The sequence below is a fragment of the Saccostrea cucullata genome, unplaced genomic scaffold (genome assembly GCF_032062105.1).
Source record: "Saccostrea cucullata isolate Sc308-1 unplaced genomic scaffold, CSIRO_AGI_Scuc_v1 ctg9801, whole genome shotgun sequence".
NCBI classification, from domain to species: Eukaryota; Metazoa; Mollusca; class Bivalvia; order Ostreida; family Ostreidae; genus Saccostrea; species Saccostrea cuccullata.
The window spans coordinates 1-25,108 of NW_026925026.1; the positions used below are offsets into that span (position 1 = coordinate 1).

The following is a 25,108-nucleotide window of genomic DNA, read 5'->3' on the forward strand; positions in this document are numbered from 1 at the left end:
ATCCCATGAATTCCATCTTATATTTTTATAAAAGAATAATTTTTTCTGAGATTTCATTTCTGTCAGAAAAAATTTTGTTTCTCATAATTTCGTAAATTTTAATAATGAGAACTTAAAAATAACTTAAACATTCAATTCACATACTGAATATAATTTCTTAATATCTGAAGCTTTAAGCATTCAGCATGCCTTGTTCCCACATCTTTTTAGGCCATGCAAAATTAATTCCTTGGTTCTCAGGCCTTTTTTCAAGAAATATGATGAGGGAGGGAGGCATTTTTTTTTTTTACTTTTTATTGCACCCAAAACATGATGAGGCAGCTTTTTACATTGTACAAAACCTCAAAAAATGATGAGGGAGATGATTTGTTGTTTTTATTTTATTGATTTAGCAATAAAAAGGGTCAATGAGGCACCCTTGGAAGAGATGAGGGAGGGCCTGAAAACCAAGAAATTAATTTTTTTTCGCCTTATGTGCTTGTTACATGTACAAAGTAATATGAAGCAGATTTTTCTGAAAATAACCAGAATTAAAACAAAAAATCCTTCACATTCTCAAGGTCAAATTCTTTAATTTGCTTTTTTGTCATTGTATCATTGTTCTCGTCTTTTCTTGATAAACCTGATTTTTAAATTAGTGATTGTAAGAGATGAATGATTGAATGTTGATGTAAATCACCTCCCCCACTCCAGGAGGCACTTGTCATTGGATTGGCTGCCACAACCTCACAGGTCAAATTTAAGGTGGCTCCCTCGTCTACAACAGAGCTCCCTCGAACAACTAAATCTGGGTCATCTGTCAGAATTAATGGGTAAACAAACATTAAAATAAGATTTTCCTGAGACAACAAATACATTTCACTCACTTTACTTATTGTCTCTCAGAAAAAAAAACCTTTGAGAGAAAGACGGGGACAGAAAGAAAGAAAACAAGAGGCCCAGGGGCCACAGCGCTCACCTGAGCACATCAGGCTTGAATTTACTCCACCACCCCCCGCCAGGCATTCATCATTTGAACAAACTAGAATCTACACTACCTGAGGATGATTCCATATAAATATCACAAATCATAGCTTTAAAGTACTTGAAAAGAAGATTTTAAAAGGTTTCCCTATATATCCCTATGTAAAACTTGGGTCGGCCATTTTGGCCCCACCCTAGCCCCGGGGGTCATGATTTGAACAAATTTGAATCTACACTACCTGAGGATGATTCCACATGAGTTTCATTTCTCCTGGCCCAGTGGTTCTTGAGAAGAAGATTTTTAAAGATTTTTCCTACATATTCCTATGTAAAACTTGGGTCGGCCATTTTGGCCCCACCCTTGCCCCAGGGGTCATGATTTGAACAAACTTGAATCTACACTACCTGAGGATGTTTCCACATGAGTTTCATTTCTCCTGGCCCAGTGGTTCTTGAGAAGAAGATTTTTAAAGATTTTTCTTATATATTCCTATGTAAAACTTGGGTCGGCCATTTTGGCCCCACCCTAGCCCCGGGGGTCATGATTTGAACAAACTTGAATCCACACTACCTGAGGATGATTCCACATGAGTTTCATCTTTCCTGGCCCAGTGGTTCTGGAGAAAAAGATTTTTAAAGATTTTTCCTATATATGCCTATGTAAAACTTGGGTCGGCCATTTTGGCCCCACCCTAGCCCCGGGGGTCATGATTTGAACAAACTTGAATCCACACTACCTGAGAATGATTCCACATGAGTTTCATCTTTCCTGGCCCAGTGGTACTGGAGAAGAAGATTTTTAAAGATTTTTCCTATATATTTCTATGTAAAACTTGGGTTGGCCACTTTGGCCCCACCCTTGCCCCGGGGGTCATGATTTGAACAAACTTGAATCTACACTACCTGAGGATGCTTCCACATAAGTTTCATCTTTCCTTTCCTAGTGGTTCTTGAGAAGATTTTTAAAGATTTTTCTTATATATTCCTATGTAAAACTTGGGTCGGCCATTTTCGCCCCACCCTAGCCCCGGGGGTCATGATTTGAACAAACTTGAATCCACACTACCTGAGGATGATTCCACATGAGTTTCATCTTTCCTGGCCCAGTGGTTCTGGAGAAAAAGATTTTTAAAGATTTTTCCTATATATTCCTTGGGTCGGCCATTTTGGCCCCACTCTAGCCCCGGGGATCATGATTTGAACAAACTTGAATCTGCACTACCTGAGGATGATTCCACATGAGTTTCATCTTTCCTGGCCCAGTGGTACTGGAGAAGAAGATTTTTAAAGTTTTTTTCCTATATATTCCTATGTAAAACTTGGGTCGGCCATTTTGGCCCCACCCTTGCCCCAGGGGTCATGATTTGAACAAACTTGAATCCACACTACCTGAACATGCTTCCATATAAATATGATGAATTATGGCTTTGTCATTCTTGAGAAGAAGATTGTTAAAGATTTTTCTTATATATTCCTATGTAAAACTTGGGTCGGCCATTTTGGCCCCACCCTAGCCCCGGGGGTCATGATTTGAACAAACTTGAATCCACACTACCTGAGGATGATTCCACATGAGTTTCATCTTTCCTGGCCCAGTGGTTCTGGAGAAAAAGATTTTTAAAGATTTTTCCTACATATTCCTATGTAAAACTTGGGTTGGCCATTTTGGCCCCACCCTTGCCCCGGGGGTCATGATTTGAACAAACTTAAATCTACACTACCTGAGGATGCTTCCACATGAGTTTCATCTTTCCTGGCCCAGCGGTTCTGGAGAAGAAGATTTTTTAACAAGAGGCCCACGGGCCTTATAGGTCACCTGAGTATTGTGTATCAACTTTCAAACAATTAAATTTGGTTTGTGTTTTAAACCAGAGGCCATGAAATTCACAATTCACAATTTTGAGAGAGGCACCATTGTTTATCATTATTAAAAATACTCTACTTACTCAATACCCAGAGGTAGATCAGAGTTACAAAGAGAAAGTGTTCTTCCGCTTTATAACCAGTTGTGCACCTCACCCCAAAAGATCCACTGACCCTGGGGCCACATATTTCAAAATTTTGCAAATTTTATCATAAAATGGTTGATTAATACCAAAGAGCAGGTTTCAAAGCATTAATTTATTTTCAGACTATGTACCCCCCCTTCGGGACATAAAAATAACCAATTTGCTAGATGCACCTTTCTTCATCATAAATATATATACTTGGATCATTGGCATAAAATTCACTATTTTGGAAAAGGCACTCTTGCTCATCATAACTATGTGCTTAGTTAGTTTATTTAATACCCAGAAGTAGACAAGATTTTCAAAGAATAAATGCATTTTCACTATATAATCTATTATAGAGCCCCGCCCTAACACCAGAACCCCTGACCCTAGGGCCATAAAATTCACAAATCTAGAAGAGGCACTCTTGCTCATCATAACTATGTACTAAGTTAGTTTTTTTAATACCCAGAAGCAGAGAAGAAGATTTTCAAAGAATAAATGCATTTTCACTATATAATCTATAGAGCCCTGCCCTAACACCAGAACCCCGGACCATGGGGCCATAAATTTCACAATTTCGGAAAAGGCACTCTTGCTCATCATAACTATGTGCTTAGTTAGTTTATTTAATACCCAGAAGCAGAGAAGAAGATTTGCAAAGAATAAATGCATTTTCACTATATAATCTATAGAGCCCCGCCCTAACACCAGAACCCCTGACCCTGGGGCCACAAAATTCACAAATCTGGAAGAGGCACTCTTGCTCATCATAACTATGTACTTAGTTAGTTTATTTAATACCCAGAAGCAGAGAAGAAGATTTTCAAAGAATAAATGCATTTTCACTATATAATCTATAGAGCCCCGCCCTAACACCAGAACCCCTGACCCTGGGGTCATAAAATTCACAAATCTGGAAGAGGCACTCTTGCTCATCATAACTATGTACTAAGTTAGTTTATTTAATACCCAGAAGCAGAGAAGAAGATTTTCAAAGAATAAATGCATTTTCACTATATAATCTATAGAGCCCCGCCCTAACACCAGAACCCTAGACCCTGGGGCCATAAAATTCACAAATCTGTAAGAGACACTCTTGCTCATCATAACTTTGTACTTAGATAGTTTATTTAATACCCAGGAGCAGAGAAGAAGATTTCCAAAGAAATAATGCATTTTCACTATATACTTATTTAGCCCCATCCTAGCACTAGAACCCCTGACCCTGGGGCCATGAATTTCACAATTTTGGTAGATGACTCAATGCTCATTACATTGATGCTATCGGTTTGCCTGCTTGATGTCCAGGAGTAAAGAAGAAGATTTTTAAAGATTGCACTAATTTTAGTGGTTTTGGCCCCACCCCTTAGGCCTCAGGGGGGCGGGGACCATGAAATTCACAATTTTTGTTACCCTTCACCCATAGATGCTGTATACCAAATTTGGTTGAAATTGGTTGAGTGGTTTCAGAGAAGAAGCTGAAAATGTTCAAATGTTAACACACGACGCACGACGACGGACGAAAACGGATAGCAATAGGTCACCTGAGTTACTCAGGTGACCTAAAAATGCCATAAATTTTTCACAAATTCATAATTATCTCCCCTTGGAAGGGGGCGTGGCCCTTCATTTGAACAAACTTGATTCCCCTTCACCCAAGGATACTTTGTGCCAAGTTTGGTTGAAATTGGCCCAGTGGTTCTTGAGAAGAAGATGAAAATGTGAAAAGTTTATGCCGACGACGCCGACAACGACGACGACGACAGACAACGGACAAATTTTGATCAGAAAAGCTCACTTGAGCCTTCGGCTCAGGTGAGCTAAAAAAGAAAGGGAAAAAAAAACTTATTAACAAAAGTACTACCTAGCCTTATATCCACTTACAAAGAATGTCCCCAAACTGCTTTGTTTTGGTCACTGTTCTATTTCCAGATCCTCTGACAACACAACTAATATTATTCCCCGTGTAATCTCGGTGATACTCAAAGTTCCATTCTTGTCGTGTATTGTAATGATCACCCTAAATATTGATGAAATAAACATGATCTTGGTTGTTTTGCAACAAATGTATAAAGCGCTATTTATAGTGATGAAACACTTAGATTAGTTGTGTTACGTAAGCAATTGACCAGATGTATCACTAAAAGTGTTGGTTTCTGTAAGTTATCTCGTTTTTAGGACGCCATAGTTTCATTTCACAAATCATCGGGATGTAGAAGATTCAAGAGAAAAGAGAAAGAAGCAGGAACTCAATTATTTTGATTTCTACACTCGGTGTTGAAGCACTGTTGATTAAAAGTTGCTAGTTTTGAAATTATATCTTAAAAAAATCAAAAATCCCTCGTCTGTTTTTCATGAAATAAAAAGGAACAAGAGGCCCATGGACCACATTGCTCACCTGAGCACAAGGGCTAGATAAAAAACACAAATCAGCTCGGTTTGCTCAGTATGGATAAGTTTACTTGTTTGGGAAGGGGGATTTGAATTTTCTAATACTTGAGAATGTTACTACATCAATAAAGCACACAGTTATGTATCATTTTGCCATACCTGAAAAGAAGATTTTTACAACATATTACTTGATCTCCCATTGTGACCTCTCACTACCCCCCCCCCCCCCCCCCCCCCCCCGGGATATTATTTGAATAAATTTAAATCTTTACTTCTTGTACATGCTTACAAGTCAATTTGACTAAACAAAACTTTTCCATTCTTCAGAAGATTTTATCCTATATATAATCTTAGCCTTGGGGTCATGATTTGAACAAACTTGAATCTACACTACCTGAAAATGCATCCACATGAGTTTAATTTTTCCTGGCCCTATGGTTCTGGAGAAAAAGATTTTTAAAAGATTTTTCCTACGAATTCCTATGTTTAACTTTGATCAGCCTTTGTGGCCCTGCCCTACCCCCAAGGGTCATAACTTGAACAAACTTGAATCTACACTACCTGAGGATGCTTCAATGCGATTTTCATCCTCCCTGGCCCAGTGGGTCTGGAAAAGAAGACTTTTAAAAGATTTTTTTCCTCTATATTCCTATGTAAAAATTTGATCAGCCATTGTTGCCCCAACCTACCCACAAAAGTCATGATTGGAACAAACTTGAATCTATACTACCTGAAGATGCTTCCACATGAGTTTCATCTTTCCTGACCCTATGATTTTTGAGAAGATAATTTTTCAAAGATACCATTAATATTTCATTAATCATAATTATCTCACCTTGGAAGAGGGCTTGGCCCTTCATTTGAAAAAAAAAAACTTGAATCCCCTCTACCAAAGGATACTTTAATTGTGGCAAGTTTGGTTAAAAATGGACGATTGGTTTTTGAGAGGAAGATGAAAATGTGAAAAGTTTACATCAATAACAACAACAACGACAGTTAATGGACAAATTTTGATCAGAAAGGCTCACTTGAGCCTTCAGCTCAGGTTAGCTAAAAATAATGTTTTAAAAAAGGTGATGTATCAGGCCTTACATATTTATCTACAGTAGATGGTGTATCATTTATCTACAGTAAGTGGTGTAACAAGCCTTACATATTTATCTACAGTAGTTGGTGTATCAAGTCTTACATATTTATCTACAATAGGTGGTGTAACAAGCCTTACATATTTATCTACAGTAGTTGGTGTATCAAGCCTTACATATTTATCTACAATAGGTGGTGTATCAAGTCTTACATATTTATCTACAATTTGGATTTTTGGGGGTAAAATCCATGTTCATGAGATATTTACACTTACCTGCCTCCTTAACTATTTGCAATTTCCCTCTAGTTCCCCATACAATGTGTCGATATATTTTTTAAAGTAACTACGGTATCACCTCCAGTTATCCCCCTTAACTATAACTCTTCAGTTTCTCTCGACGAACTTAAAAGGTACTGACCTTTCAACTTCCTCGAGAGGGGAGGTGGGCCGGGTGAGGCAGGTAAGTGTAAATATCTCATGAACACGGATTTTACCCCCAAAAATCCAAGTTCATTTCAATATTTCCACTTACCTGCCTCCTTAACTATTGCAAAAGAATTTGCAGCCCACTTTGGAGGTGGGAGAGGAAAAGTAAGTGACAAAGTACATAAAAGGTACATAATTACCTATTTTTTCTTCCCTCTCCTTGATGAGTCCAAAATTGCTGCCTTGGCAAAAATGGACTGATGATCTGGAACATCTTTCAGATAAAATGATGTAAAGGTAGATTCAGATGCCCAGTGTTCTGCCCGTAAAATCTCCTCTGTAGATACACCACAGAACAAAGCCCAGGAAGTTGACAACCGTCTAGTGTCATGTGCTCTAACTAGATTTAATGTTGCTGCTTCTGCATTATCATATGCAAAACAAACCATGCTAACTATCCATCTTGCAATAGTGTCTTTTGATGCTTCCTTGTGGTTATTCTGTTGGTAGGTCACAAATAGCCTATTTGACTTCCGAATAGTTTTCGTTCTATTGATATAAATCTTCAATGCACGACAAGGACACAATTTTAAATCCTCTGAATCTGTGGCGAATGAATCAAATGCAGGAATATAAATAGGGTCCCATGGTCTATTTATGGTTTGAGTCTTTGCCAGGAATTCCATATTTGGTAACATTTTTATTCCTTTCCTCTCTATTCTAAAGTAACCATCATCTAAAGTGAGGCTATGAATCTTGCTCACTCTGGAAGCTGAAGCTATGGCTACCAGAAAAACAGTTTTAAGAGTCAAAAACTTTAGATCTGCTGACTCTAGTGGTTCAAATGGATGCTTTGTAAGAGTTAACAAAACCAGTGGTAAATTCCAGTTAGGTGTCAACTGACGTACAGATGGGTGTTTATTAAATAAGCCTTTCAACAATGAAGAAAGTTCTGTACTTGTACCAATACTGCTCCCATTCTGATGAACTATTGCTGACTTGTATCCAGCTATAGTCTGTGGTTTACACTTTCGTACATTGAAAAGGTACATAAAAAATTGTGCTAACTCTGGTATAGATGCTGTAATGGGATTAACACCCTGTTCTTTACACCAACTGTTATATATTCTGAGTCTTGCATCATAAACTGTTTGTGTAGATGTCTTTCTAGCATTTGCCATAATTTCTGCAATTTCTTCAGAAAATCCTCTTGACTTGTGTTGCAATTTGACAGTTTCCATGCAACAAGATTGAGAGTTTCTAGGTTTTGATGAAAAATCTGATTGTGATTTTGAGACAGAAGATCTGGCCACAGTGGTAATTTGACTGGTACATCGATCAGAAGATCTATTATCTGAGGATACCACAACTGCCTGGGCCACATTGGAGCAATGAGTAGTACAACACTTGCCTCTTCCTGTATCTTCTGTAAGATTTTGGGCACAAGAATGGGTGGTGGGAATGCATAAGCATAAATCCCTTCCCAACTGATTGCTAGAGCATCTACTTGAAAAGCATTGATGTCTGGAAACGGGGAGCAATAGACTGGCAACTTCTTGTTTTGCGCAGTTGCAAACAAGTCTATACATGGGGTTCCTAATTGTTGGAACAATAAATTTACAACAGTTTTGTTGAGCGACCATTCTGTCATTCGAACTGTTTTCCCGCGGGAAAGTGCATCTGCAAGAAAATTCTTCTTCCCAGGAATGTGAACAGCTCGTATTGTAATTTTGTTCTGTATACACCACTGGAACAACTCCCAAGTTAGATAACACAGTTCTGGTGAGTGTGTCCCCCCTTGATTGTTGATATAGCTTATCACTGTTGTGTTGTCTGACCGTATAAGGATCACTTTTCCCTTTATCAAAAACAGAGCTTCTTGAAGAGCTAACTGTACTGCCTTTAGCTCCAGCCAATTTATGTGCTTCTGTTGATATTGCTGCAGCCAGACCCCTGACGTCTCCCAGTTCTCCAGATGTGCTCCCCAGCCCTGTTCTGAGGCATCTGTTATCAATGTCAGTTGACTTGGTGGATCCTGCAAAGGCATTCCTTTGAAAAAGTTTTCCCGATTCATCCACCACTGAAGGTGCTGAATTAGGATTGGCCGAATCACTATCACATGAGTAAGAGGGTGAATCTTTGCTCCACATTGCTAACAGGTATAACTGTATAGGACGCATGTGTAACCTTCCCATCGGAACAAGGTAAATGCATGAAGCCATCAGTCCTAACAATTTGAGTATAACTACTGCTTGAGTGTGTTGACTTATTGATAAAGTCTGCACTATGTCTGAAATACTCTGAAACCTGGACTCTGTCGCATGCCCTCTACAAGATTGAAATGTGCTCCCAGATACTCTATATGTTGGGATGGCACTAGAGATGACTTTTCCCAATTCACTAACAATCCCAGCTCCTGAACTAGATGTAATACATAGTCTCTCTGTTGAAGAAGAGTTCTCTTGTCTGGATTGATCATCAGCCAATCGTCTAGGTACATGAATATTTGGATTACCATTTTTCTTAAGTGTGCCGCTAGCACTGCTATTATTTTTGTGAAGACCCTTGGAGCTGAACGAAGTCCAAATGGCATCGCTCGAAACTGGTAACTTTGGCCTAGAAATTTGAATCTTAGAAATTTCTGGAAATCTGTGTGAATTGGAATGTGGAAATAGGCATCGGTCAAATCCAGTGAGATTGCAAAGTCCCCTTTTTTCATTGCTTTCATTATAGAACACAATGTTTCCATTTTGAAATGTCGAGGCACTATTAACTGATTTAGAGGTTTTAGATTTAGAATTGTCCGAAGCCCTCCTTGTTTCTTTGGCACCACAAAAATGGTGCTGTAAAACCCTTCGCTTTCTTGCCCCGCAGCACAGGTTCTATAACATTTTTTCCTGACAACATGTTTATTTCTGCTAAAATAACTGATTCGTGAATACCATATCTTGGTACACATGTTTCCTTGATATTTACATAGGGTTGAATCATTAATTCCAATTTTAACCCTTCCCTTAGAGTTTCTATTACCCATTGATCCTGCGTGATTACAGTCCACTTCCTGTGGAATTCTAGCAAACGTGCCCCTACCTGGGGAAACATATTTACAGACTGGCTGTTTATGAGATTCACTTTCTTGGAGTTGGAAACCCTTTCTGGTTCCCAAAGGTTCGCCAGGAAAAAGAATTTTTCCTGTTCCCTTGTCCTGAACGAAAATTGTCCTTGCTGTGATCAGAACTTAAGGCATTAGTCTCACTAGATTTAGTGACTTTTGCAGAATGAGCAGAGGTCTCATTTACATCTGCTTTCCTCTTTCTGCTCAACTCGGTAGAGTTCCTATTTTCTCTACTCTTGTAGTTCTTATTATAACCCTTTGATGTATTGTAAACATTTTGGGTTTCTCTAGCATCTCGTAGATTCTCTGCAGATGTATGGAGAGATTCAAAGTACTGTCCATTAAACAACTGGTTGCCAAATATAGGTAGCTTCAGCAATTTCTTCTCTGTTGCCTTGCTTATAAAATCTACATTTTTAAGAAAAAATTTTCTTCTACTCAAGACTGAATTTGCCATCACTCTTGCTGTCAAATCAGCCATGCTTCTGAAACAGTTGATGAGGGCTTTACGTCCTTCCACTCGATCATCCTCACATTCAGCCTCATCTAAGAGAGCTGCTATCATAGTGCCATATGAAATGGCTCTGAATAAGGCTCTTGCTGAATTGTCAATCTGCCAAAAGTCATTATCTAACTCCTTATGAAAAGGAGAAAGATTCACTTTTGATTTTCCAAAACTACCCTTCTGGCCTACTACTAATCCCTCCTCAATATTGTCATCCAACTTTGGAGGATTACAAAAGGCGTCAAAGTCATCCTTTTTCACCATAAATGCTTTATCATCTCTGCCACGTACTGATCTATTTTTCAAATGCCCCGAAGTAGCTTCTTTCTCAACCGTCTTAATCATATCAATGAGTGTTCCTTCAATAGGCATTTTAAGGAGAGACTTTTTCTTGTCACTCTTGTCTCCTTTTAATCGCGAAGAAATAAAAGATTTTCTTTCATTTTCCAATGGATCCTCAGCTTCAAGATCAATATTGAGTACTTTCGCCATCTTTGAAACAAAACAGTTCCACTGTAGCAGAAAAGAATCTGGTGCACCAAAAGGCACCTCGACGGCCGCATCTGAATTGGTACACAAACCACCAAATGATGCATTTGAATCTATATCCTCAAAATCATTATCTCGTGCATTAACAGACAACACATCTGCAACACTGGACTCAAAGGCTGACATTTGTTCATCATACGCCTTAAACTTGTCAAAATGAGGTCTGCTTATGGTTGCCGTTTTGGAATTGGTGGTCTCATTTCCTCTGGTCAACCTTGCCTCACTTGCTGCAAATGCCGATACGTTATGTTGATCATTAAAATTTTCATCAACATTCTTTTGTTTAAGTAACAATTCAACCTGCTATCTTACTTGTTCTTGAATAATTGCGGATAAATCCACGACATCAGGCCTGTTACGGTCGGCATTCAGTAAGGCATTGTCGTTCGACTCCTGGACTGCCGCCTCCACAGACGGACTTACGTCCTGCACTGCCATGCCGTCTCCACAGACGGACTGAGGCACCTTACTGTTCATTTTATTGTTTTCTGTACACTTTTCTCGATCATCTTCGTTATTTTATCCCGCCGTTCCTTTGACTACGTTTTACAAGTTTCGCATGGAAAGGCCTCGTTACAGAGACGATGTTTATAACAAAAAACGTGATCATCTAGAATGTTCATCTTACCGGAACATTTAGAACAGTCTTTAAACTCTTTCTCCATATTTACAACGGGATAAACGCTTCTAAAAACGCCAATATAAACTTTATTTTGCACTGTATGAGGAAAACCGCATGTCCAATATGGCGTCGAGAGAAAACTGAAGAGTTATAGTTAAGGGGGATAACTGGAGGTGATACCGTAGTTACTTTAAAAACAAGAGATGTTTGTAAAACACTTATGCCCCCCTCCCCCCAATTGGAATTTTTTTGCAAGTCCAAGGGGGCACAACTCTATCAAAAATGGCACGATTGTACCCAAAGCAGAACTTGACCTAGATATTCATCTGATTAATCTGTATTTTAAATTTCATCTCAGTATGTGCAACGGTTGCAAAGAAAATGAACGGAAACTGCAAATAATTGAAATTTTTTCAAACTCCAAGGGGCATCACTCTGTCAAAAATGGTGCGATCATACCCAAAACAGAACTTGACCTAGATATTCATGTGATATATCTGTATACCGAATTTGATTTCAGTATTTGCAATGGTTGCAAAGAAAATGAACGGAAACTGCAAATAATTGAAATTTTTTCAAACTCCAAGGGGCATCACTCTGTCAAAAATGGTGCAATCATACCCAAAACAGAACTTAAACTAGATATTCATGTGATATATCTGTATACCAAATTTGATTTCAGTATGTGCAACGGTTGCAAAGAAAATGAGCGGAAACTGCAAATAATTGAAATTTTTCCAAGTCCAAGGGGCATAACTCTGTCAAAAATGGTGCAATCGTACCTAAAACAGAACTTGGCCTAGATATTCATGTGATATATCTGTATACCAAATTTGAATTCAGTATGTGCAACGGTTGCAAAGAAAATGAGCGGAAACTGCAAATAATTGAAATTTTTCCAAGTCCAAGGGGCATAACTCTGTCAAAAATGGTGCAATCGTACCTAAAACAGAACTTGGCCTAGATATTCATGTGATATATCTGTATACCAAATTTGAATTCAGTATGTGCAACGGTTGCAAAGAAAATGAACGGAAACTGCAAATAATTGAAATTTTTCCAAGTCCAAGGGGCATAACTCTGTCAAAAATGGTGCGATCGTACCCAAAACAGAACTAGGCCTAGATATTCATGTGATATATCTGTATACCAAATTTCATTTCAGTATGGGCAACGGTTATGAAGAAAATGAACGGAAACTGAATGGACCGACAGACCGACGGACCGACAGACCGACAGACCGACCGACAGACAGCAGCAAAGCAATATGCCCTCCCTTCTTCGAAGGGGGGCATAAATATATCGATGCATTGTATGGGGAACTAGAGGGAAATTGCAAATAGTTAAGGAGGCAGGTAAGTGGAAATATTGAAATGAACAGGTGGTGTATCAAGCCTTACATATTTATCTACAATAGGTGGTGTATCAAGTCTTACATATTTATCTACAATAGGTGGTGTATCAAGCCTTACATATTTTTCTACAATAGATGGTGTATCGGGGCTGAACTCTGTGGAGCCGTTGTACCATGTGATGGACACTGCTGGGTTTGTGAATCCTCCGTAACAGATCCAGGTCATTCTGTTTCCCTCAACTTCCATCTCAGCCCTGTCTACTTGTAATGACACATAATCATCATATGGTCCATCTGAAAAGTTAATATGTTTCAGGTAATTTTCTGTGGAAAATGATGTTTAATTATTGAAAATTACACAATTTTCCAATTTATTTTCCAGATCTTTCATGAATTGAAAAGGATTTTGAGGGAAAAAAACAAATCACTTTGAATGGTTCACTAAGTTAAAAATGTATTAAATAATATTTTGAGGGGAAAAAAAACAAATCACTTTGAACGGTTTACTTAGTTAAAATGTACATGTATTCTGAGGGCGAGTCCTGTTGGGGGCCACTTGAATTTCAGCATTTTTATGACCATTTAAAGTGCATAAAATTGCAAAGTAAAACCAATTCTAACCCATCTTCTGACAATTATGATAATTTTTTACTTTAAATTTCCAGTTTTTATGAAAAAAAAATTTAAGGTTTTCATTACAGTTGGAGGAATGTTTTACTCATGAAAAGAGGAAAATGGGATATTCAGGGGAACTTTTCTCTTTGGGAAAAATACCGAATATGGCCTAGGTTAATCCCTAGAGATAGTGAGCTGATTGAAAACCTCCATTGTGAAAATGGCCTAGGTTAATCCCTGGAGATAGTGAATTGTTCTAATGATTTAAATTCATTAAATTTAAAGTAAGGCTGATTGAAAACCTTGAAAATCATGTAGATTCTTTACACCTGAACTAAACAAAAGTGGGACAGGGTATAAAACTTAGCATTGATAAACACTACAAAATATATGATGGATTACAAGCATTAGATTTCTGTATAGAAGATCAGACTGGCCAAACATATAGCTATTGGATTTACATTATCAGTTATCTGGTAATTTTTTTTCAAAGTACACATGTAATTATGTTACTCTTTAAAAACAGTACTACATGTATTTAGATCTGATGTATTAGGGAGGTTGAGATTTCATAATTGTACGTCTACCTAATTATTATTACCTTAAATTAATTACCTAAATTACCTAAAGGGGGAATTACCTAAATTCCTCGTGTAGTAAATCATCAATTCTAGTGATGATGAGTTTTCTACACATCCTTAGAACTTGTAGAATGGCATCTACACGCAAGTTAAAACTTTTATCTTTAATAATAAAAATAGGACTGGTCAATTTATGTAGGAAAATGTAATTGTTTTAAATTACTTTAGGTAGGTTGCAGGTTTGCTTTTGTCTTCAATTTTGGTACACAATTTCGGCTTTTCAAGCGGTTGTTTTGTGCACATTTGATTATGACGTCAGTTACGTCACAAAGGCAATGTTACGTTGTTTCCGGTTTAATTCTCTGCAAATGACTTCAAGTCTGTACAAATCAAGTAGATTAATACAAAGTGCATTCTATTGTACTTAAACCTCGTACATGTTTTATAATTAAATTTCAGTCTGAATTCTGATGTGATTATATGTTATATCTTAGGACTAATTAAATACAATACCAAATGAAAGGAATAATTTATACTGTAAGTATAACTAAACTGGTAAAAGTCAATCAGAATAAATCAGCGTAAAAGATATGGTATGCAGAAAGAAAGTTATCATGAATAAAAATTGCTGAGTTAGTGGAAAACTTGAGGGGTTGTATGTGCGCACTTTATTTGAAACTTGGGGGAACATGCGTACATGTATACTGCATCATGACTGCCAATCAAAGCCGAGGCGAAAATTTGCGTATACACTTACTTTTCAGGATGGAATCAATCCTCAACACTCAAACAGGTTAAACTGAATTACATGTATTTTTCCTGTTTTTTTTACAAAAATTATCATCAACATAATCATAATTGTTTGGTTGTTATGACTATTTAAATCTCGTGTATTGGATCGTTTTGCTGGCTAATAAATTGTGAAATGCATTTAAAAATCAAATTTATACAAACACCTGGACTGTAAGACCTATAAGACACTGTAAATAACTTACAAGTTCAAAGTGTGAAAGCTAAATGCAAGTGTTTTCCATTTTGCGTATTAAAAGTTGATTCAGAGAATTCGATTTTAACAAATGTTTGAGATTTAGGGCCATATACTATATAGCTTGCGACTAATAAAGAAAGAACATTGCAGGACCCTGCCCCCCCCCCCCCCCCCACACACTTATTTCCTCAGTATCGGGATGTTTTTCTTCCTGTTTTCGAAAAAAGTGATCAAATTTTTGTGTTATGCCTGAATACCTATTGACCATGAATTTCCTAAAAATACAGGTACTAATATTTTATCACTCACATTGTTGTCGCAGTTTGTTAATTCTCATGCACGAGGAATGTTTATACTGTCAATTCTGACTTTTTGATCAGAATATGGATTTCACAATACAAGTGAAAATAAGTTACTGGTCATCCTAATGTGTCTCCACATTAATTTATATGATGAATAAAATTAAATTTTGTATCTATATGTCACCTTTTAAATCTTGCATATTCCAAAGGTCAAGATATATATACTCGTACTATAAACGTGACTACGTTCAACAAATGACGTTGTAGATATAAATAACGCCATATAAAACGCAACATTTTAGCAGTATAAAAGAAAACGTGGAAATTATTTAGCAAAAAATCTAGTGAGAAGACATATTGATTTTTTTATACTAATAGTTTTGATTTTACCTCTGACATCTTGATATTTTGAAATTCCTGACTAATTCATCTATGTCTTTAAAAAATTATCCTGACCAACATTTTTAACAGCTAGAAGCTATTTTAACAAAATTGGCTTAAAAACGTCATTTTCCCATACATTTCAATAGTAAAGCGTAAAAAAAAAGTACTAACAAAAATACCATGTTTAAAGTAATAGAGCATTAAAACTACGTAGGCAAATTCAATAACAACTGCAGATTGTATGCTGTGAATTCTAAGGAACATTATATCAAATTTTCAGGATATGTTTTCTCGTAAGAATTTTTATGCAGTAAACCTGCGACCTACCTCAAGATGTTTAATTTCATGAGCACCTATCTTTATCATGTTTTGTTGACTACCCAAAATCAAACTGACGTATAAGCAAAACTTCTAAAAGGTTGTTACAGAGACACAGATCATGGTGTAGACATACATATTAAACGTCATAAAAATCTCAACAGACAAATTACAAAAACGTGTTTGTGTACGTCAAAGTAGACGCTTAAGTACACATACCCATACAAGTAAAAAATATCTACCTCTCTATTACCTCAATATCAGAAGTAAAACTTACAAAAGACAGTAAATCTCTTTACTCGGAAAATCGTGGAAGAATTCACTGAAGCATAACAAGATATTGACTGGCTATTCATTGTTCTTTGCACGGTGACAGGAGGGGCTAACACAGTGGTAGTATACGTCTCTGTCAAATTGTCATACACAGTTGTCGTTGTATACTGGGATACATTGTTGATGTCTGGGTTTATGGGGTAAGAGAACATTACAATACTTGTGGGTTGATAATGCGTGCCTGACACAGTACACGAGATATTGACAACATCATTTTCTTCAACAGTCCCTACTCCATCTAAAGTTACGTCAATTGCATCAGCTGAAAAACATATGATTGCATAAATTCAAATTTAGTTCTGTAATTTGCAGTATCTCTAATATACCAGTATTACATGTAGCTATTCCCTGGTGTGCAATCATTAACAAAAATTCCTTTACTTAGACCCATTTCTCACCAATGGAAAGTCCCAATGTAGAACAGATTCAAATTGTTATTATATGTAGGACTTGTAATTACCTGAATAATTACTGGGTACTAAAAAAATAGAGCTGCATAAAACCCTTTAAATATGTGATCCTCACCTGTATAGTGATGTCAAGGTCATAGGAGCATCTGAAACCTGCTAATTGGATCTTCTGATGTAATACTTATGCAAGTCTGGTCAACATTGACCTTATTTGAGAAATTTTGACTGGTCATTGATTCAATGGAATTAAAGGTAAAAAAAATGTAACATCTGAAGCATCAGACTAAATGGATAAGGACAGAATGAACACTATAAATGATGCCAGGAAATCTTGGTAACTTAATTTATGTTTACAAACAATGATCAAAACTCTAACCTGAAGTATGCATTAATTGACTCTCTAATCTGAAGTATGCATTGACAACTAATGATCAAATCTCTAACCTGAAGTATGCATTGACTAACAATAATCAAATCTCTAATCTGAAGTATGCATTGACTAACAATAATCAAATCTCTAATCTGAAGTATGCATTGACAAATAATGATCAAATCTCTAATCTGAAGTATGCATTGACTAACAATAATCAAATCTCTAACCTGAAGTATGCATTGACAAATAATGATCAAATCTCTAATCTGAAGTATGCATTGACTAACAATAATCAAATCTCTAATCTGAAGTATGCATTGACAATTATTATGCTTCCTGTCAGCTTGTCTCTATATAACCCATACCCTACTATTCTCGCATAGTGGTCTAAGGAGTTATAAAGCGTAAGCATACTATGCCGAAATAGTGCACGGCTTTATTTACTGAATAAAATTCTTCAGTGCACACGCCGGGAATCGAACTCACGACCATGAGATTGTCAGTTCGATGCCTTATCGATTACGCCACAGAGACGATCACAAATTGGTAGTATTTTACAAAATATATAAACTTAATTTATACAATTGACACAAGAAGGAGAAAATAGACAAATTTTATTTGAAAACAGTTATATTATTCTAAGGAACCTTAGATTAATATGTACAACAAAGTTTCAAACTAATTACATACAGATCGTTAGATGAACTGATTTCCTTGGGTCATTAAAACGCTTTTTTATATGACGCTTGATTGAAGGATGTTAAGACAATTATCAATGAGAATCGACGTCTGCAAACAAATAAGTCTTACTAACAAATCAGAAAATAAAGATGTGTTGCTTTGGGACAGAAAATCCCGACTTATTTAGAGAAAATACTAGTAACCAAAATAACCAAGCATGCAACCAATTTTAGCATGAAGATTTTGAATGAGTTCTTGCAAGTGCGCTGTGTTAGCACCGATATTTTCAGGAAAAATTCAAATTGCCGCATGAATAATTATAACAGTCACATAATAATAACAATAGTGTTGCAATATGCATGTACTATGCCTAAATAGTAGGCAGGGTTTGACACATAGTGCACTTGCCTCCGGCTCGTGCACCATGTGTCAAACCCTGCCTACTATTTAGGGATAGTACATGCATAATGCAACACTATTATATAAATAATGATCAAATCTCTAATCTGAAGTATGCATTGACTAACAATAATCCAATCTCTAATCTGAAGTATGCATTGACTAATAATGATCAAATCTCTAATCTGAAGTATGCATTGACTAACAATAATCAAATCTCTAACCTGAAGTATGCATTGACTAATAATGATCAAATCTCTAACCTGAAGTATGCATTGACTAATAATGATCAAATCTCTAACCTGAAGTATGCATTGACTAATAATGATCAAATCTCTAACCTGAAGTATGCATTGACAAATAATGATCAAATCTCTAATCTGAAGTATGCATTGACAAATAATGATCAAATCTCTAATCTGAAGTATGCATTGACTAATAATCATAATGATCCAATACACATGTAATATCTAACCTGAAGTCTGGTACAGCAGTAATGCACACACAGTCCAAAGAAGAATCATTATCCCCCTGCACTGATCATCAACTCATTACCTGAAACAGAGTCAGAAAAATAAACTAAGCCACAGAAAATAATTATTTACAAAGTGAATACTTTAAAACAAGTACTAGTACATGCAGTCTGGGAATTCTCTGTACTGCATTTTATTTTAAAAACTATATTGCTATGCATTTAAATTTATACATTAAAAATATTTTCAAATCACTTGCGGATCAACTGTTAATTTAAGAATCATCAAACCATGTAAGTTAAGTAGTGTTAGGTATTTTAATAAATAAAGTCACAAGTTTTAAATCACAGTACCCAATATCACATCAAACATGCAAACAGTCCATTGGTACTTTTTTTCATTTCTTTAATCAAAAGTTTAAGTTTGATAAACTATACATTCACTGTCTAAGTAAAAAAGAAATAAAATCACCAGCTACATGTAATATTCTCCCTGAATGCAGGTTCACTTATTAATGCATATGATGCTGTTACTACTCTTAGCTCCAATACTGAATGGACTACCAATGTTGATTTCCATTCCTACGTGACCACGTCCACCCACTTTGCTAATTGAAATTGAAATTGAACATTAAAACATGTTCCTGTCAGTGTCCTGTCACGGTTTATCATGCATGTAAAGGTAAAAAATGGCAGTGGTCTGCTCTGTGATTTTTTTTTTTTTTATAAATACTCCTGACATTATGCATCGACTATACTCATAGGGTATTAAGAAAAATTGATATCAGATATTAGTATGATAAATAAGGCAGCAACATACACTATATACTGTAGACGTCTTTAATTTCACGTGTCTAAAATTTCACGGTTTGTTAAAAAGTTACCTTTCACGGTGGTTTAAATTTCACGGATAATCATTTGTTAATATTCGGGTACTATGACTGTTTCTAGGTAGAAATGACGTGAAATAATAATCACGATGGTTTAAAGTTCGCGGAAAATTCCTAAATCGTGAACATAGTGAAATTAAAAACACCGCAATGTTTTCCACTTCTACAGTATTCTGAAACAAATCTTAAGCATCCTGACCAAGACTCTATTGACTAAACTTTTACCCTGGTAAATTCCAGAAAATTTTGACATCTAAACAATACAATGTATGTGATATTAGGACCATGTCATGATTACCACAAGAATCCCTGGGGGGCTGAATATTCATACAGTTTTTATAGCATGTTGAATTACTGGACAAATCAATATCAAATCTACTTACAGCTTACCGGAATCAAGCCCAACCTAGGAGGTTCAGTTGGCCCCGGGGTGAGAGCTAGTTTCACCGGACGCTGGTTATATAGACAACACCTCAGGTGTGATCTTATCAATAATGTGTCTCCTGTTCATGCATGACAACACACGGTCCACTCAACTCTCCTTTGAAGAACTTGACCTTTAATTGACACCATGCATTTATCTGATTCAACAGCCTGAAACATACCATTTCTTTCTATTATCATGATAATTTCAACATTTTCAAAACTCAGAATTGAAATCAAATGAAATCCATATCATATACAATGTACCGAAAATAGTATAGTTTATATTAAGGTTGATTTACATTCATAATAAAAAATACCGGTATGCAGCATTATATTTAATTTTTACAGAATTCCATGGCTTATGTCCAGTAGCTTTCTTTAAACAAGAGGCCCATAGGCCATTGCTCACCTGAGCACTGTGGCTAGGAAAAAGTAGAAATTGGTTTATTATTGAAAAGTTTAAATCCAAAAGTAGTCCCATGACAAATCATGGCTTTGCTATTCTTGAGAAGATGATTTGTAAAGAATTTTCCTATATATTTCTATGTAAAAATTTGATCACTACCTGAGGATGCTTCCATATAAATATGATCAATTATGGCTTTGCTATTCTTGAGAATAGGATTTTTAAAGAATTTTCCTATATATTTCTATGTAAAACTTTGGTTGGCCATTTTGGCCCCGCCCTACCCCCTGGGGTCATGATTTGAACAAACTTGAATCTACACTACCTGAGGATGCTTCCATATAAATATGATGAATTATGGCTTTGTCATTCTTGAGAAGAAGATTTTTAAAGAATTTTCGTATATATTTCTAATGTATGTAAAACTCTGGTCGACCATTGTGGCCCAGCCTTACCCCCGGGGGTCATGATTTGAACAAACTTGAATCTACACTACCTGAGGATGCTTCCATATAAATATGATCAATTATGGCTTTGTTATTCTTCAGAAGAAGATTTTTAAAGAATTTTCCTATATATTTCTATGTAAAACTTTGGTCGGCCATTATGGCCCCGCCCTACCCCCGGGGGTATGATTTGAACAAACTTGAATCTACACTACCTGAGGATGCTTCCATATGAATATGATCAATTATGGCTTTGTTATTCTTCAGAAGATGATTTTTAAAGAATTTTCCTATATATTTCTATGTAAAAATTTGATCGGCCATTTTGGCTCCGCCCTACCCCCGGGGTCATGATTTGAACACTACCTGAGGATGCTTCCATATAAATATGATCAATTATGGCTTTGCTATTCTTGAGAAGAAGATTTTTAAAGAATTTTCCTATATATTTCTATGTAAAACATTGGTTGGCCATTTTGGCCCCGCCCTACCCCCGGGGGTCATGATTTGAACAAACTTGAATCTACACTACCTGAGGATGCTTCCATATAAATATGATCAATTATGGCTCTGCTACTCTTCAGAAGAAGATTTTTAAAGAATTTTCCTATATATTTCTATGTAAAACTTTGGTCGGCCATTGTGGCCCCGCCCTACCCCCGGGGGTCATGATTTGAACAAATTTGAATCTACACTACCTGAGGATGATTCCATATAAATATGATCAATTATGGCTTTGTTATTCTTCAGAAGAAGATTTTTAAAGAATTTTCCTATATATTTCTATGTAAAACTGGTCGGCCATTGTGGCCCCGCCCTACCCCCGGGGGTCATGATTTGAACAAACTTGAATCTACACTACCTGAGGATGTTTCCCCATAAGTTTCATCTTTCCTGGCACAGTGGTTCTGGAGAAGAAGATTTTCATAACATACCACCAAATTTTCATTAATTCCCAGTTATCTCCCCTTGAAAGAGTGTGTGGCCCTTCATTTGAACAAACTTGAATCCCCTTCACCCAAGGCAGTGTTTTCCCTTTATTTCAAAGTAAAGGGTTAGAGATCAATTGTAACAGCCTACTAACAGGCCAGGGGCTGAGGTTTATACACAGAAACTCTGTGGACATTGCAACAAATTTTTATTTCAAAGCGGCATTTTTGTCAGTTGAAGCGGTCAATTTGGCCGGTGGCCGGTTCTTAGGGAAAACACTGCAAGGATGCTTTGTGGCAAGTTTGGTTGAAATTGGCCCAGTGGTTCTTGAGAAGAAGATGAAAATGTGAAAAGTTTACAACAACAACGACGGCGACGACAATGACAACGACAGACAATGGACAAATTGTGATCAGAAAAGCTCACTTGAGCCTTTGGCCTTTGGCTCAGGTGAGCTAAAAAGCATTGCTCAGTAAGATATCAGACTGTTCAAATTTAGCTCAATCTTTTCATGTCCTTCCAGCAATGCAAATTCTGAGAGGGTTTTCAAATTAAAAAAAAATGCACACTTGATTCAGGAAACCTTTAAAGCCCTTTTATCGATAACATGTTTTAGTCAATGAATGTAATTAAATAAATTCAAAAATTTCCATTGTAAGTTACAAAGCTTCTTTTCAACAATAAAATATTTCTCAATACGCTAATGCTTTGTATTTTTATGCAATTCATCATTTTTAATGTAATCATGGTAAATATTTCGTGAATGCTGTTACGACTTATGACAAGATTTTTTTACTTTCCAAATCTGGTCATGACAAAACTTTTACATGTTGGAGGCTGGCAAGTATGACACCCACAAAGTCACACACTCAAACATAAAATCACAAACACAGGAAGAGAAAGATCTACAATATTGACACATTCTATGTCATAGAAAAGTCAAACTGTATATTTATTGTGCACAAAAAGTTGCACTCAGTTCTGGGTTAATTCTTCCAAATTCTTACTTCAATTGCAAAAAAGCTTAAGATTTCACAAAAAATCCCTACTCCTCTATCAAATATTCTCGTAGTTGTCATCTGTATGAAGCGTGTTGGACCGAATTATCTTGCAAACCAAAATGGCATAATAAATAGGTGAAATTTTCGATGATCTTAATTTCAGGACCATGAGGGCTACAGCAATATTATAAGGATTGTTTTGTTGTGGAAACAGTGAAAAAATACGTTAGGAACACAAGTTTAGTAATATTTTGAGGTGACAGTTTCAAAAAGATCATGATGGAGAAATAAATTGAGAAACAGCATACTTTTTTGTGTGCAATAAATACTGTAAAACGAGAAAATTTGGCGCATACCTATTTTAGCGCAAACGCAAGTGGGAATGCACCGCCGCAAATAAATTTTAGCGCTTGCACTTGTCAGTAAAATATATAAATGTGATATACTTTTTTTTTATCCACAGCCGTATTTGTCTTTTTGGTAAGTCAAGCACGGACACACATTAGTACTCTTGTATATCAGTTAACATTCCTTACCTTTACCGCGGTACGTGTTGCTATCACATGGACGTTGTACAATATTATACAATTATAGCCTTTTGATGAGGTCAATCCCTCGATATATAGACCTTAGAGAAGGCATATCGACCGAGCACGAAGTGCTCGGTCGATATGCTTTCTCTAAGGTCTATATATTGAGGGATTGTACCGAATCAAAAGGCTACAATTGTTTTATTATTTTTTATCAGTTAATAAAGAAATGTCTTAAAATCCTTCTTTATAATACTCAGTACCTTCTCATACAAGGCATTGTTATGTCATTGCATTATGACGTCACAATAATGTAAACAGCTGCAGTATCTGTTTTTAGAAACATCCAGTCTATAAAGACTATTGTGACGTCAGCATTATTGTTGCTTCACAGAAGAACGTTTCCAATTTTAGAAACAGCAGGTTTATAAATTTTTAAAATAGAAACATCCAGTCTGTAACACTTTTTATACTTGATCATGTGATCTAGTTTGAGCCAATCAGATAGTTGGAACAATAAGGAAAAATAATAATAAAATTTATTTTATTTCTATGTTAAATTAAAAGAAATGGATTATTTACTCATTTAAATCACTTAAAACAATGTATGCATCGACAGAAAATTACTTAGATAAAACGTTAATCAGAATCAATTATTGTCTGCCAGCTCAATCGCTATGCTTGATTGCATTGTTTACCTCGAAGTGATAGATGATTGACATGCCGAAAAGCCAAACTTTGAAGGTACTACATGATAATAATCGGGTAACAACTACCGGGTAACAATAGTTTAATTAATTATAGTTTGGCAGAACTTTCTGTCTTCTGAACATGTGCAGTGCTAGTGTGTATATAAAATCCAATGACCCTTCGACATTACGTAATCGAGCATTCCGGTTTATATGTACTTATGTAAAAGCTTTGAACACACAAATAAAATGATATTTAGAATTATACTTTAGCGTACAATAAAATTTGGTGCTCAGGGGCTCTTGCGTCAAAGGCGCTAACATTAGTAGTGCGCCAAATATTCTCGTTTTACAGTATACAGTTTTTTCAATGGGTGGCACTGTAGTCTGAAGCTCTCCAGTCTGTCAATATATATATATTTTTTTCAGAGAGCTACAGGTCTGCAGCTAGTCAAAATTAAGGCAAACTTGAACAGCTCTTGAAGTTGACCAAAGAGAATTTTTCTGCTATGACCTCTGAACTCACAATAAACCAAAAAGTCTTTTTCATAACTGCCCTTTCCTTTGCCTCATTTTCTCCAGATAACCAAAACGAAGTTCAAAAATATAATGTTAACAGTAACTTACCCCCGTTCGATGTACCTTTCTTTCTAATCAGCTCAATAAGGAATTTCTGTTTTTGCAAGAAACTGCACGTAGATTAGTAGACCAAATGCTCTTTGTTCAATATTTGCCCTTTTAAGACTTCACTGTGGAATTGCAACCAACATCTGAGGTATTACAATTTTCAGCATTTGTGTGTTTTCTATAGCAATAGTTTTCATTCTGTGACTTTCAGGCGCGGCATTATTTTCCGAATTCGGTGGAAATCGGGTTCGGAAAACCAAAATGTTTTTTTTTTGATAGGTCGAGCATTTATTGATTCGAT

At 36.3% G+C, this 25,108-nt stretch overlaps 1 protein-coding gene across 1 annotated transcript; it reads right to left on the minus strand.

The window, feature by feature from the left end:
• Positions 1 to 679: 679 nt before the first annotated feature.
• LOC134267843 (uncharacterized) lies at positions 680 to 25,022 on the minus strand (the record flags this gene model as incomplete). The annotated part of the gene is made up of 7 exons (XM_062750055.1): positions 24,808 to 25,022; positions 20,143 to 20,309; positions 18,866 to 18,945; positions 16,472 to 16,789; positions 13,125 to 13,300; positions 4,842 to 4,977; positions 680 to 796 (listed from the first exon to the last, which is right to left on the minus strand). Coding segments are annotated over exons 3-7 (796 nt in total), but the record flags the coding sequence as incomplete, so codon positions are not given.
• Positions 25,023 to 25,108: the final 86 nt, after the last annotated feature.